The sequence below is a fragment of the Zophobas morio genome, unplaced genomic scaffold (assembly GCF_036711695.1).
Source record: "Zophobas morio isolate AGI-343-1 ecotype UQ-CSIRO unplaced genomic scaffold, CSIRO_AGI_Zmor_V1 ptg000054l, whole genome shotgun sequence".
NCBI classification, from domain to species: domain Eukaryota; kingdom Metazoa; phylum Arthropoda; class Insecta; order Coleoptera; family Tenebrionidae; genus Zophobas; species Zophobas morio.
In genome coordinates, this window is record NW_026972159.1 from 1,602,690 (window position 1) to 1,618,085 (window position 15,396).

General features: G+C 26.7%; 1 protein-coding gene across 2 annotated transcripts in view; it reads right to left on the minus strand.

Moving 5' to 3' along the window:
• LOC135142770 (protein groucho) overlaps positions 1-15,396 on the minus strand; it is a 176,801-nt gene that overhangs the window by 20,715 nt on the left and 140,690 nt on the right. The window contains exons 5-8 of one of the 2 annotated variants that reach the window (XM_064074515.1): positions 12,111-12,248; positions 11,598-11,630; positions 11,145-11,408; positions 5,411-5,509 (exon numbers count right to left, since the gene is read on the minus strand). In XM_064074515.1, coding sequence (XP_063930585.1) covers positions 5,411-5,509; positions 11,145-11,408; positions 11,598-11,630; positions 12,111-12,248 — 534 coding nt within the window. The remainder of the gene's footprint in view (positions 1-5,410; positions 5,510-11,144; positions 11,409-11,597; positions 11,631-12,110; positions 12,249-15,396) is intronic. The other variant, XM_064074516.1, reaches the window with a different exon arrangement.

The window sequence follows — 15,396 nt, forward strand, 5'->3', positions numbered from 1 at the left end:
TGTAAAAATGAAAAATTTAAAAATCATTGAATTGGAACATGATTAAGTCGAAAAATCAAGATATTGACAAATCGAAAAATTGAAAAAATATAAAACAGAAAAATAACAAAAAAATACAAAACTGAAAACTTATGAAACTAAAAAATCAAAACTTGAAAAATTGGAAATCGAAATTTTGAAAAATTAAAAATCAAAAATTGGAAAATCGTAACAATCAAATTCATAACCGAAAAATCGAAAATTGAATAACTTAAAAAAGTAAATTTAAAAAACGTAGAATTATAAAATTGAAAATTGAGAAATTCATTAATTAAAAACCGGACAATTGAGAAATCGAAAAATTGTAAAAATATAGAACTGAAAAACCAAAAAATTGGAAAACTGAAAATTTGGATAATTGCAAAACCGAAAAATTATTAAATTATAAACCTAAAAAATTGGAAAAATTTAAAATTGAAAATCCAAATTTTGAAAATTGGAAAAAACAAAGAAATTCGGATAATTGAATTGAAATTAAATTCAAAAATTTAATAATTGAGAAAAAAACATAAATTTAAAAAACGGATGTTTATAAAGTTGAGAAATGTATTTATTAAAAACCGGACAATTGATAAATGAAAGTATTTTAAAAATATAGAAATGAAAATAAAAAAATTTCAAAACTGAAAATTTGGATAGTTGCAAAATCCAAAAATGAAAACTGATTGATTAAAGACCGGACAATTCAGACATCGAAAAATTGGATAATTGCAAAATTGAAAAATCGAATCATTGCAAAATTATGAAATTGAAATATTAAAAACCTCGTGGAACATTGGAAATCGAAATTTTGAAATAATAAAACTCAAAAAATTAGAACTAATCGAAACAATGAAATTCGGATAATTGAACAATAAAAAATAAAGATCGTATATCGTTAAAAAACAATATAAAAATTGTGAAATAATTAAAGTGAAAAATAAAAAAATTGAAAAATTAAAACTGTAATTTTGAACAATTAAAATTAAAAAAATCGGAAAGTTACAGAATTGAAAAATTGAATAGTTGTGCAACGTACAATCGAAAAATTATTAAATTGTAAAAATGAAAAATTACAAAATCGTTGAATTGGAACATGATTAAGTCGAAAAATCAAGATATTGACAAATCGAAAAATTGTAAAAATATAAAACAGAAAAATAAAAAAAAATACAAAACTGAAAACTTGAATAATTGCAAAATCCCAAAATTATTAAATTGTAAACCTGAAAAATTGCAAAAGTATAAAATTGAAAACCCAACAACTTTAAAATCGAAAAATTGCAAAATTATGAAATTGAAAAATCAAAACTTGAAAAATTGGAAATCGAAATTTTGAAAAATAAAAAATAAAAAATTGGAAAATCGAAACAATGAAATTCATAATCGATAAATCGAAAATTGAATAACTTAAAAAAGTAAATTTAAAAAACGTAGAATTATAAAATTGAAAATTGAGATATTCATTAATTAAAAACCGGACAATTGAGAAATCGAAAAATTGTAAAAATATAGAACTGAAAAACCAAAAAATTGGAAAACTGAAAATTTGGATAATTGCAAAACCGAAAAATTATTAAATTATAAACCTAAAAAATTGGAAAAATTTAAAATTGAAAATCCAAATTTTGAAAATTGGAAAAAACAAAGAAATTCGGGTAAATGAATTGAAATTAAATTCAAAAATTTAATACTTGTGAAAAAACATAAATTTAAAAAACGGATGTTTATAAAGTTGAGAAATGTATTCATTAAAAACCGAACAATTGATAAATGAAAGTATTTTAAAAATATGGAAATAAAAATCAAAAAATTTCAAAACTGAAAATTTGGATAGTTGTAAAAACCAAACATGAAAACTGATTGATTAAAGACCGGACAATTCAGAAATCGAAACATTGGATAATTGTAAAATGGAAAAATTATGAACCTGAAATCTGAAAACTCGCAAAAATATAAAATTGAAAATCAAGCAATTTAAAAATCGAAAAATTGCGAAATTATGACATAAAAAATCAAAAAATTGAAAAATCGAATAATGTCAAAAAACGAAGAATTATAACATTGAAAATTGAAAAATCATTAAAATGTGAATCTGAAAAATATAAAAGTGAAAATCAAACAATTTTAAAACATAAAATTGAAAATTCAAAAAAAAACGACAAATTGAAAAATCGAAAAATTGTAAAAAATAAAACTCAAAAATCAAACAATTTCAATGTTACAAAACTGAAAAACCGTAATTTTAAAATTAAAAATTTGAACAATCGAAAATTTGCAAAATTATGAAATCGAAATATCAAAAACTAGGGAAAGTCGAATAATTGAAAAATCAAAAATTTGAAAAATAAAATGGAATTTTAAATAATTGAAATTCAAAAAATTGAAAATTATGAAACTGAAAAAAAAAATAATTTTGAAAAATTAAAAATCAAAAATTGGAAAAATGAAATTCATTATCGAAAAATCGAAAATTGAATAAGTTAAAAAAGAAAATTTAAAAAACGTGGAATTATAAAATTGAAAATTGAAAAATGGAAAAATTGTAAAAATATAGAACTGAAAAATCAAAAAATTACAAAACTGAAAATTTGGATAATAACAAAACCGAAAAATTATTAAATTATAAACCTGAAAAATTGTAAAACTTTTAAATTGAAGATCGAAATTTTGAAAATTGGGAAAAAAACAAAGAAATTCGGATAATTGAATTGAAATTAAATTCAAAAACTGATAATTGAAAAAGAGAAACTAATTTAAAAAACGAAGAATTATAAAGTTGAAAATTGAGAAATCGATTCATTAAAAACCGGACAAAATGAAAAATCAAAAAATTACAAAATTTGGATAGTTGTAAAATCCAAAAATGAAAATTGATTGATTAAAGACCGGATAATTGAGAAATCGAAAAATTGGACAACCGTAAAATTGAAAAATTATGAAACTGAAAGCTGAAAACTTGCAAAAATATATAATTGGAAATCGAGCAATTTAAAAGTCGAAAAATTGCGAAATTATGACATTGAAAATCAAAAACCTGAAAAATTAGAAACTGAAATTTTGAAAAATTAAAAAATTGGAAACTCGAACAACGAAGTCCGGATAATTGAGAAATCAAAATTTAAAAAACGAAAAATGTCAAAAAACGAAGAATTATAACACTGAAAATTGAAAATTTGATTAAATAAAAACTGGACTAAATTGGGTAAATCAAAAATTTTAAAATATGTATAAAAATTGAAAAATCAGATTTAAAATAGCTAATGAAACTGAAAATTTAAAAACTTATTGAAAAATTGCAAAATTATAAAACTGAAAAATAAAAAATTATCAAAATGTAAACCTGAAAAATTTCAAAAATATAAAATTTAAGATTGAAAAATTGCGAAATTATGAAATTGAAAAATCAAAAATTGAACTGAAAAAAGTAAATTTAAAAAGCGTAACATTAAATCGGACAATTGAGAAATCGAAAAATGTAAAAATATAGAACTGAAAAACCAAAGGAATTACAAAAATGAAAAATTGGGTAAGTAATTGTAAAATCGAAAAATTATTAAATTGCAAACCTGAAAAATTATAAAAACATAACATCGAAAGTCGGATTATCGAAAGATGGAAAATTGAATAATCGAAAAAAGTAAATTAAAAAATAAAATCGAAAATTTTGAAATTGATTAATTAAAAACCGGACAATTGAGCAATCGAAAAATTGTAAAAATAGAGAACTGGAAAATCAAAAAACCATAAAATTGAAAATAGAACGATTTGCGAAAATATTGAAATTGAAGAATCAAAAACAGAAAAGTGAATAAAAGAAAAATTAAGAAAACGAATAATATAAATATAAAATTGAAATTTTGAACACTTAAACAAAAAAATGAAAAATTGTAAAAATACAAAATTGAAAAATCGAAGGATTCCAAGACCGAAAAATTGAAAAATCGAGAATTTAGAAAATGTAATAATTGAAAAACTGATTCATTAATAACTGGACAATTGAGAAATCGAAACATTTTGGAAATATAAAACAGAAAAATAAACAAAAATGCTGAATTACAAAATTCAAAAATTAGTGAAGCTTTTTCGAAAAATTATAAGATTTAATATTGGGAATTTTATTTAATTTTTTTATGATAATCCCTATAACAATAACAACAAAACAACATAATTCATTCATTAATTTTTTTAAGTCACCCTGTATAAGCAAGTCTAAAAAGTATGAATGCAACGATAAATCACAACTAAAAACTCATCAGATTTTGCACATTTCGGGCAGATTTAGGAATTTAACTCGTTACTATGGAAATTTGCATTTTTTTTTTGACATTTTAGGTAGGATTTATTCGGGAAAATTTTGAGCAGACGTCATAAATTTTTTGGAGGGGATAAACAGATATATTTGGATAAAAGTTTGCCGTGCTTACGATAAGTTAAGACACATAAAATTTGACAACAATCGGTTGCACAATTATCTGTCTAATAAAAATTGACACAGGCGATAGACAGACAGGAAGTAAAAATTTCCCTTGCTGAAGTTTACCCACTATTTATAAGCAACATAAAAAAGAACTCTTTGTGAAAAAAATGGTCTCGAATTTTATAGTTCATTATTAATAAAACCTTTACGGTGTTTTCACATTGAGTTTATAATGAAAAGCCGCCCATATTGCGAAAACATATTTTAATAAATAAGTGCTACAAATTTAATCAAAATTCAAGACCGGCGAAACATATTTTTAGAACGAGCCTTCGCCTAGCTAGACTTAATCAATTTTGTTGTAGGAACAATGATAAGATCTTTAATGTGTTTTATTACTTTCGCGCTACAACCAAACATATCGCAGCTGTTAATGATCGCGACTACATTCAAAAACATTTTTTTTACAAGTCCATCTATTCGGTGAACGGAGTATATTTCGCTTCTTGTTCCGAATACAATCAAACTTTCCCCCGTTTTAAAAACCGCTTTGTCTGAGCGATTCCCTCCGCAATCGCGAAACTGTCGAGGTATTAAAACCTCTCCTATACACATAATTCCGTGGAAGCAATTTCCCAAAACGTAGCGCCAAGCAACAACCCAGGCGACGGGGGAGAAGCGGAGCACCTCAGGCGAGAATCGTCATTTATTTATAACCCCTAAGCTTTATCCGTATCAGTTGGTGATCCAGCACAAAACATGGCCGACACTTTGTCATCGACACAGGTCTTGACAAACCGCGCACCCTTCGGCCCCGGAACGAGCTTAATAAATTAGATGTGGGGAGAGCGGGAGACAAAAACGCGCCGCTATTTACTAAGTTTCGCGTAATTTTTGAGATAAAGAGAAACATCGCGAGTTTACCGATTGATGCCGGGAAGGAGAGGAAAAAAGGGCGATACTGTTACGTACATGACCCAATTTATCTTCTTTCCGTCGCTTGACATCCTGTTCCACGTCTGGAGGCGATCTCGATCTGTATTTATCTCGGTCGCCTGGAGAAACAGAATTCTGAAACAAAGAAGCACTGTTTGAAAACTACGTGTCGGGCTATTTGCAGGGAGGCGGGATGTTCTTGGAGGGTTTTAGAACGTACTTAGACTGCAGTTTCTGTAAGGCTTTTAGTGATAGTAACTTTGGAATATATCGATTAAGTTTTACTATTTGTACTATTGCATGTTTAGGATCCGCACCGTTTCTCCTTAAAGAATTTTATTTCCAACGAAAGCACCTTAATATCGCCATTTATACAAGCTCCAAAAAAAAAACAATGTAACAACTTTGTTTACAATCTCCTCTTGAAGTCTAAAATTTACTATTATTTTTTTAATATGTAGGTATAAGTTTTTAAATAAAAATGTATATGGTATAGACCGTTGAACACCCTGTATATATATCTTTGAGAATATTTACTTACACATCCATGTACTGTGACTTTTTTATAAAATCATTACTCTTTCCGTATTATCTTTACTGCATTTGTTAACAATCAATGCCTTCTTCAATAATATTCAGGGTGATTCAGAGATTTGAAACACCCTGTAAAATTATTAAACAAAACTGTACTTCTTTTTAAACTGCTGACCAGAAGGTTCTATAGTCTGATATATTTTTGTCCTCGTTAGTTCTGGAAAATTTAAATTTACGGAAACATATATAGGGTCCTCTATTTTTAAAAAAATTAACTCTGGTTTTTGAAGGAAATACCTTGTCTAAATAGAAACATTCCTTTCAGCTTGAGGAATTCAAAATTTAAAGAAAAATGAGTAATCTTTTACAATTAAATCGCTGATCACCCTGTATATATTTTTCCAGAATATTTACTTGCTTTTTTAAATAAAATTATTACTCTTTCTGTATCATCTTTACTACATTTGTTTATAATGCCTTATTGGAATCTAAAACTGAAATTTAGTTTTATTTAACATAGAGGCTGATTCAAAAATTTGAAGCACTCTGTATACTATTTCAAAAAAAGTACTTCTTTTTAGCTTTTTTTTTTTAAAGAAAATTTTGATACATTAATGTTTTTCTTATAAAATTATTACTTTTTCTAAATAATTTTCCAATTTTTCGATTCGATTCGTTTTTCCTTATTTCCAGCTTTTTGATTCACTAATTTTTTTCGATTTTTAAGTTTCTTAATCATTACTTTTTCAATGATTCAATTTTCCGTTTATTTTTTTGGTTTTTCGATTTTTGAGTTTTTCCATTTTTATATTTTTTTGTGTTCTGATGTTATAATTTGTTTGTTGAATTTCAATATTTTCGAATTTTCGTTTCTTCAGTTTTACGAGTTGCAACTCGTTCGATTTCCCAACTTTTGAATTTTTCAATTTTCCATTTCTTCAGTTTTAATTTGGAATTTTTCGCTTTGGGTTTTTCTTAATTTTTTTCAGTTTCTCATTTTTCTTATTTTCAATGTGAAAATTTTCGATTTCTGGATTTTTCAGTTTTTCGCTTTGTAATTTTTGGATTTTTTAATTTTTCGTTCCTTCAATTACTCATTTGCAATTTTTCTGGTTTTTATTTTAAATAAATATGTAATAATAATCATAATTTAAGAAAAACAATCAATTTTTCAATTTCCCGATATTTGATTTTACATTTTTCGTTGTTTCATTGTTACAGTTTTACGACTTTACAAATTTGACGATTCGAATCGTATTTTCTTATTTCTAAGTTTTCGATTAACTACGTTTTTTTCGATTTTTAAATTTAGTTAGTTTCATTTTTTGGGTTCTTCAGTTCATCGACTGGCAAATTTTAGATTTTCCACTTTTTTTTAAATTTTTTTCGATTTTCTAGATTTTTGATTTTCAATTTTTTGATTTTTCAACTTTCCGAATAAAGAAAAATGGAAAAATTGCAAAATTATTGAAAAATCAGAAATGAAAAAACGAAAAAGAATAAGTTGAAAACTTGAGAAATTGAAATATTGAAACTTAAAGAAATCGGAAAGTCGGATAACTGGGAATCCAAAAATTGCAAAATTAAAAAAATTTAAAATTGGAAAATCGAGGAATTGAAAATTCAAAGATTGAAAATTTGAAAAAAAATTATAAAATCGAAAGAAACATTGAAAAAAGGGGAAAAAATGACGATTATTAAATTTTCCGCTTTTACAAATTTTGGAATATTTTTCCGAACAAAGAAAAATGAAAAAATTGCAAAATTACTTAAAAATCAAATATAAAAAAACGAAAAAGAGTTAAGTTGAAAACTTGAGAAATTGAAATATTGAAAATTAAAGAAATCGGAAAGTCGGATAACTGAGAATCCAAAAATTGCAAAATTAAAAAAATTTAAAATTGGAAAATCGAGGAATGAAAAATCAAAAACTGAAAATTGGAAGAAAAATTAGAAAATCGAAAGAACCATTGAAAAAAAGGAAATAAAAAAAATTGACGATTCCTAAATTTTCCGTTTTTACAATTTTGGGGTTTTCTAATTTTTCGATTAACTAAATTTTTTTCGATTTTCAAATTTAGTCTTTCAATGTTTCATTTTTTGGGTTCTTCAGTTCATCGGCTTGCAAATTTTCGATTTTCCACTTTTTCGATTTTGCAGTTTCTGGTTTTTCCAGTTTTTCAATTTTTTTCGATTTTTTTGATTTTCAATTTTTTGATTTTTCAACTTTCCGAATAAAGAAAAATGGAAAAAGTGCAAAATTACTGAAAAATCAAAAATGAAAAAACGAAAAAGAATAAGTTGAAAACTTGAGAAATTTTAACATTGAAACTTAAATAAATCGGAAAGTCGGATAACTGGGAATCCTTAAAAAATTTTAAAATTGGAAAATCGAGGAATTAAAAAGTCAAAGATTGAAAATTTGAAGAAAAATTATAAAATCGAAAGAAACATTGAAAAAAAAGGAAATAAAAAACAATCTGACAATTCTTAAATTTTCCGCTTTTACAAATTTTGGGATTTCTACTTAATTTTTCGATTCGAATCCTATTTTCTTATTCAAAGTTTTCGATTAACTAAATTTTTTTCGATTTTTTAAATTTAGTCTTCAAATGTTTCAGTTTTTGGTTTCTTCAGTTCATCGCTTTGCAAATTTTAGATTTTCCACTTTTTTGATTTTGCAGTTTCTCGTTTTTCCGGTTTTTCAATTTTTTCAATTTTTTTGGATTATTTAGTTTTTTTGATTTTCAATTTTTTGATTTTTCGACTTTCCGAATAAAGAAAAATGGAAAAATTGCAAAATTATTGAAAAATCAAAAAAGAATAAGTTGAAAACTTGAGGAATTGAAATATTGAAACTTAAAGAAATCGGAAAGTCGGATAACTGGGAATCCAAAAATTGCAAAATTAAAAATTTTAAAATTGGAAAATCGAGGAATTGAAAAATCGAAGATTGAAAATTTGAAGAAAAATTATAAAATCGAAAGAAACGTAGAAAAAAAAGGAAATAAAAAAATTGACGATTCTTAAATTTTCCGCTTTTACAAATTTTGGGTTTTCTAATTTTTCGATTCGAACCGTATTTTCTTATTTCTAAGTTTTCGATTAACTAAATTTTTTTCGATTTTTTAAATTTAGTCTTCCAATGATTCATTTTTTTGTTTCTTCAGTTCATCGACAACCAAATTTTAGATTTTCCACTTTTTCGATTTTGCAGATTTTGGTTTTTCCAGTTTATCAATTTTTCAATTTTTTCCGATTTTTTGATTTTCAATTTTTTGATTTTTCAACTTTCCGAATGAAGAAAAATGAAAAAATTGCAAAATTATTGAAAAATCAAAAATTAAAAAACGAGAAAGAATAAGTTGAAAACTTGAGAAATTGAAATCTTGAAACTTAAAGAAATCGGAAAGTCGGATAACTGGGAATCCAAAAAAAGAAAAATTAAATTGGAAAATCCATGAATTGAAAAATCAAAAATTGAAAATTTGAACAAAAATTATAAAATCGAAAGAAACATTGGAAAAAAAGAACTAAAAAAAAAAAGACGATTCTTAAATTTTCCGCTTTTACAAAATTTGGGTTTTCTAATTTTTCGATTCGAATCGTATTTTCTTATTTCTAAGTTTTCGATTAACTAAATTTTGTCTATCTTTAAATTTAGTCTTCCAATGTTTCATTTTTTGGTTTCTTTAGTTCATCGACTTGCAAATTTTAGATTTTCCACTTTTTCGATTTTGCAGTTTTTCAATTTTTTCCGATTTTTTAGTTTTTTTTATTTTCAATTTTTTTGATTTTTCAACTTTCCGAATAAAGAAAAATGGAAAAATTACAAAATTATTGAAAAATCAAAAATGAAAAAACGAAAAAGAATAAGATGAAAACTGGAGAAATTGAAATATTGAACCTTAAATCGGGAAGTCGGATAATTGGGAATCCAAAAATTGGAATTGAAAAATCAAAGATTGAAAATTTGAAGAAAAATTATAAAATCGAAAGGAACATTGAAAAGTCGAAAAATTAAAAATTGAAACACTGAAAAATCGAAAATTACTCTTTCTCTATCATCTTTACTACATTTGTTTATAATGCATTATTGAAGTCTAAAACTGAAATTTAATTTTATGAATATAAAGGCTGCTTAAAAAATTGGAAGCACCCTGTACAATATTTCGAAAAAAGTACGTACTTCTTTTTTAGCTCATCAGCTTGAGAAATTTAAATAAGTTTTATCAAGCCGTGTTAGAAGAAAAAACATGAATCTTTCACAATTAGATCACTGAACACCCTGTATATACATATTTTTTTTTGCAGAAAATGTATTACATTGATTACATATTAATGGTTTTTTAATAAAATTATTACTTTTTCTAAATCATTTTTACTACATTTGTTTGCAATACCTTCTTGAATTCAAACATTGAGATTTAGATTTTTTGGAAATATATATATTTTTTAATAAAAATGCACTTCTTTTTAAACTGTTAACTAAAATATCTTCATTGTCTGATTTTTTTCGTATTAGCAGTGTTAAAACAATTTTTCAAGAGTAGAAAAAAATCAGTAAAGTTTCACAATTAAACCGCTGAACACCCTGTATATATTTTTTCCAAAATATTTACATTATGACTGTCTTTTAAATAAAATTATTACTCTTTAATTATTACCACATTTATTTACAGCCCTTTTTTAATCCTAAAATTGAAATTTTGTTGTTTTGAATATACAGGGTGAATAAAAAATTTGGAACACCCTGCATAATTTTTAAATAAAAATATACGCCTTTTTATTGTCTGACATTTTTTTTGTTAGTTGTGGGGAATTTTAAATTTACAAAAATATATAGGGTGTCCTATACATAAATGTAACATTTATGCATGAGTTTCAAACCAAACAGCTTGTAATGAAGTGAACATAATTACTTTTAGTCTGTATCCTTTAAATCAGCGTTAAACTTCTTCTCGATACACAGGACATGAGCAATCTTGCACAGTTAGACTGAACATCCTGTATATTTTTTCTCGGTTTGTTTACTTTTGTCTGATCCAACGTTCGCCGGTGTTTACAGCGCAATTTTAGACTCTAACGTGTAATAAATTTTATAGCTGCTAATTTAATTCGTTTTTCACAGACCGTTCAAACGTAAACCTCTTAAATTTTATTATTTTTTTTTAATTTCGGAGATTTTTCACCGTTAGTAATATTTTCCAAAACAAAGTCATTTTCGGGCACTAACCAGTCTTTCTTCGGCATTCGCGGATCCAGGCTTAATATCAACGGGTTCCCTGGAATGGAGATCTGCAGATTTGAGAAGGGGGTGCGCGCCTCCGGCCACGGAGGCGTGGGGTCCCGAGGGCGCTCCGGGAACTCCCGCGCCCAGACCGGCGCCGAATCCCAGTAGTCCAGCGGCGGGACCCATCCCTGGGAGCCCGGGGTGCGGGCCGATGGGCAGTCCGGGACCGTGGGCACCATGGGGCAGTTGCTGGGCGTGGATCTGTTGCTGATAAAATTACACAGTCATTACCAAAATTACGGTCATGCGGAGGAACCGACGGTTACGTGTTAATAAAAAACAAAAGTGTTTTTAAATCTGAATACACTTTTGGTTGGCCGGATCATGCCATGCATTAACTCAACTCCCACTCACTGTACACTTAACCACCTAAGGTACGCTAATAGAACTACTTACAAGCAATTGCTGAAGACCTTGTTGTTGTTGTTGCTGGAAACAACAACACACAAAATTAAAACAATATAAACCAACACCATGTACGTCAAAACCCAAAAAAATAAACGTCGGGAAGTAATTTAGAGGTGAAAGAGTAGGCACTACTTATATTGTTTTAAAATGGCTCTTTGAAAATCATCACAGGCCAGCTGAGTTTTCGGGTGCTATAATTTTTTTTAAGAAAAAAACGTTCGCTGTGATGATATTGAAAGATTGGTGGCTGGTCGCCGCGAACCGTCGGCGTTGCACATGGCAAAATTCTATTCGCCTTTGGAATGATCACCAGTCACGTGGGAATGAAATTTTGCCACAGCTCACTGCGCAAAACCAGCCGTTGGCTGAAACCGGGCTAACAAATCCAAAGTATCATGCAAGTTGCAAGAACTACGAGGCTAATCAAAACATATAAGTAGTCTCTCGGAGGAGGAAAAGTCGTAACTAGATGGTAAATGGGCGAGGGAAAAAATTACAAACCCCTATAATGGCGTTGAGTTCTGTCATCGTTACTTGTTTCGCTCTTTCGACCGCCGAAGCCACTTGCTGTTGATGTTCTTGGTTTAGGAACGGCAGCACTTGGGCGATAATTGCGTTTAAGCGTTTTGCGATTTCAGTCTGAAACAAACATATTTATAGTTAGTTGCTTGTAATCGGGCTGTTCATGGTTTATTGGATTCTTAATGTTACGGCTATTTTTGCGAATGGTAAGTGTAATTACGTCTTTATGGTATGGCGGAGTAATGACATATGAGGTAATTATTTTAGTATTGATGGAACTGTAAACTGGGATTATTATATCGACGTTTGTTGAATTATGTATAGCTTTCGTTGTTACGAAAATGGTAGCTGCTCACTATTTAATACGATTAATATTTAAACGGAATAAAATTATGACACTATTTATGACTTAATTAATGGAAAAACGGTTTCCTGGAATAGCTCAACTATAATCGAATCGAAAAAACAGGCCTTATGAGACTGCATTATTTCAAAAAAGAACATTAAGAATGCGAGCGCAGCGAGCACATATATGAGTTTCAACATTAAATACAATTTGTTTACAATGCCTTCTTGAATTCTACAACTGAAATTTATTTTATTGAATCTACAGGCTGATTTAAAATTTTGAACACTGTGTATAATTTTTAAACAAAGATGTACTTCTTTTTAATCAGCCGGCCCACGTTCTATTAGTTCCCGTTCGCATTCTACCAAAGAATATACAATTAACCCCGCCCACCCACCCCGCCTCTATTTCAGTGATTCATTTTATCTAGTCCGAATGACAGATGAATCTCAATTGATCTGAATTGAACAGAGATAAAATCGTTAGAATGAGAGTAGCGTGCGTGGGCGGCGTTAGTACCTGCAAAGATAAGACTGAATTTGGTAAATGACATATCCTTTAAGAAAATAAAGGGTGGGTGGGCGGGGCTAAAACTTGCTAAGATAGAACTGAACAATATTTAGAGTGGTCATTGCAATGAAGAGGGGGTGGGTGAGTGGGGCTACTCCTTGCTTATAAGAGACTCTGTATAGGCAAAATTTAAACTTAGCCCCGCCCACCCACCCGTTCTCTCATTTTTTCTTCTGAAATAAGAAATAAATCTTAAGCAAACAGTATGTCAAAAAAATTGCGATTAGCGCCTTTTTTAACAGCCTACGTTCTATTATTTCCCATTCGCACTATATCAAACAAAATTAAACCTTGTGACAAAATAGAAGGCGGGTGGGTGGGTCAACATCTATATTCAATAAAACTAAATTTCGATTTTAGACTTCAAGAAGCCATTATAAACAAATTTAATAAAGATTCTACAGAAAGAGTAATAATTTTATATGCGGATTTTCAGATTTACAGTTTATTAATTTTTCAATTTTACAATTATCGAATTTTTCAGTTTTGTAATTTTTTTAGTTTTTAATTAAATTTTTTGATTTTTAATTTTTTAAAATTTTGATTTTTAAACATTTTTGTGTTACAATTATCTGATTTTCAAATTTTTCGATTTTTTAAATTTTTCGATTTTACAGTTATCCAATTTTTCAATTTTGTAATTTTACAAATTTTCAGTTTTTTTAATTTAATTGTTCAACACTCTAGTTTTAATTTTTCAAATTTTTGATATTTCAGTTTAGTTATTATATTTTTTTCAGTTTTCGATTTTTCGATTATTGGAATTTCATTGTTTTGATTTTCTAATTTTTTAATTTTTAATATTCGAAATTTTTTATTTCCCATTTTCCAAGCTCTTAATTTTTCAGTTTCATAATTTTGCAATTTTTTGATTTTTAATTGTTGCAAATTTCAGTTTTAATTTTTCAACTTTTTGATCGTTCAGTCTAATTCTTTTACGATTTTTCGTCTTTAAAAGTATCCAATTTTTCAAATTTACACCTTTTTATTTTTCAATTTTACATTTTTGGACTCGGTTTTTAATTAATCAGTTTTTCAATTTTCAATTTTTATTTCTCTGTTACCCGAACTTCGTGTTTCGATTTCCCAATTTTCTGATTTTTAGTTTTTCAAAATTTCGACATTTAATTTTTCGAGTTTTTGATTTCTCAATTTCAGTTTTGCAATTTTGGATTTTTGAGTTTTATTTTTTTTCAATTTTTCGATTTCTCTACATTCAATAAAACTAAATTTCGGTTTTAGGCTTCAAGAAGGCATTATAAACAAATTTAAAAAGATGCTACAGAAAGAGTAATAATTTTATACGCGGATTTTCAGATTTACAGTTTATTAATTTTTCAATTTTACAATAATCGAATTTTTCAGTTTTGTATTTTTTTTTTTATTTTTCAGTTCAATTTTTTGATTTTTAATTTTTCCAAATTTTGATTTTTAAACATTTTTGAATTTTACAATTATCTATTTTCCAATTTCTCGATTTTTAAAATTTTTCGATTTTACAGTTATCCAATTTTTTAATTTTACAAATTTCCATTTTTATTTTTTCAAGTTTTTGATGTTTCACTTTAATTATTCATTTTTAAATGTACCCGATTTTTCAGTTTTTGATTTTTCGATTATTGGAATGTCATTGTTTTGATTTTCTAATTTTTTAATTTTTAATATTCGAAATTTTTGGTTTTCCATTTTCCAAGTTCATAATTTTTCAATTTCATAATTTTGCAATTTTGTAATTTTACAATTTTTTGATTTTTAATTGTTGAAAATTTCAGCTTTAACTTTTCAACTTTTTAATCGTTGAGTGTAATTTTTTACAATTTTTCGTCTTTAAAGGTATCCAATTTTTCAAACTTACACCTTTTTTATTTTTCAATTTTACATTTTTACAATTTCTGGATTTCTCAATTACTCGGTTTTTCAATTTTCAATTTTATAATTCTTCTTTTTTAAAATTATTTGTTTTTTCAATTATTCAATTTTTATTTCTCTATTACCCGAACTTAGTGTTTCGATTTCCCAATTTTCTGATTTTTAGTTTTTCAAAATTTCGATATTTAATTTTTCGAGTTTTTGATTTCTCAATTTCAGTTTCGCAATTTTTGATTTTTGAGTTTTTTATTTTTGCAATTTTTCGATTTCTCTACATTCAATAAAACTAAATTTCGGTTTTAGACTTCAAGAAGGCATTATAAAGAAATTTAGTAAAGATGCTGCAGAAAAAGCAATAATTTTATGAGCGGATTTTCAGATTTACAGTTTATTAATTTTTCAATTTTACAATTATCGAATTTTTCAGTTTTGTAATTTTTTGATTTTTCAGTTAAATTTTTTGATTTTTAATTTTTC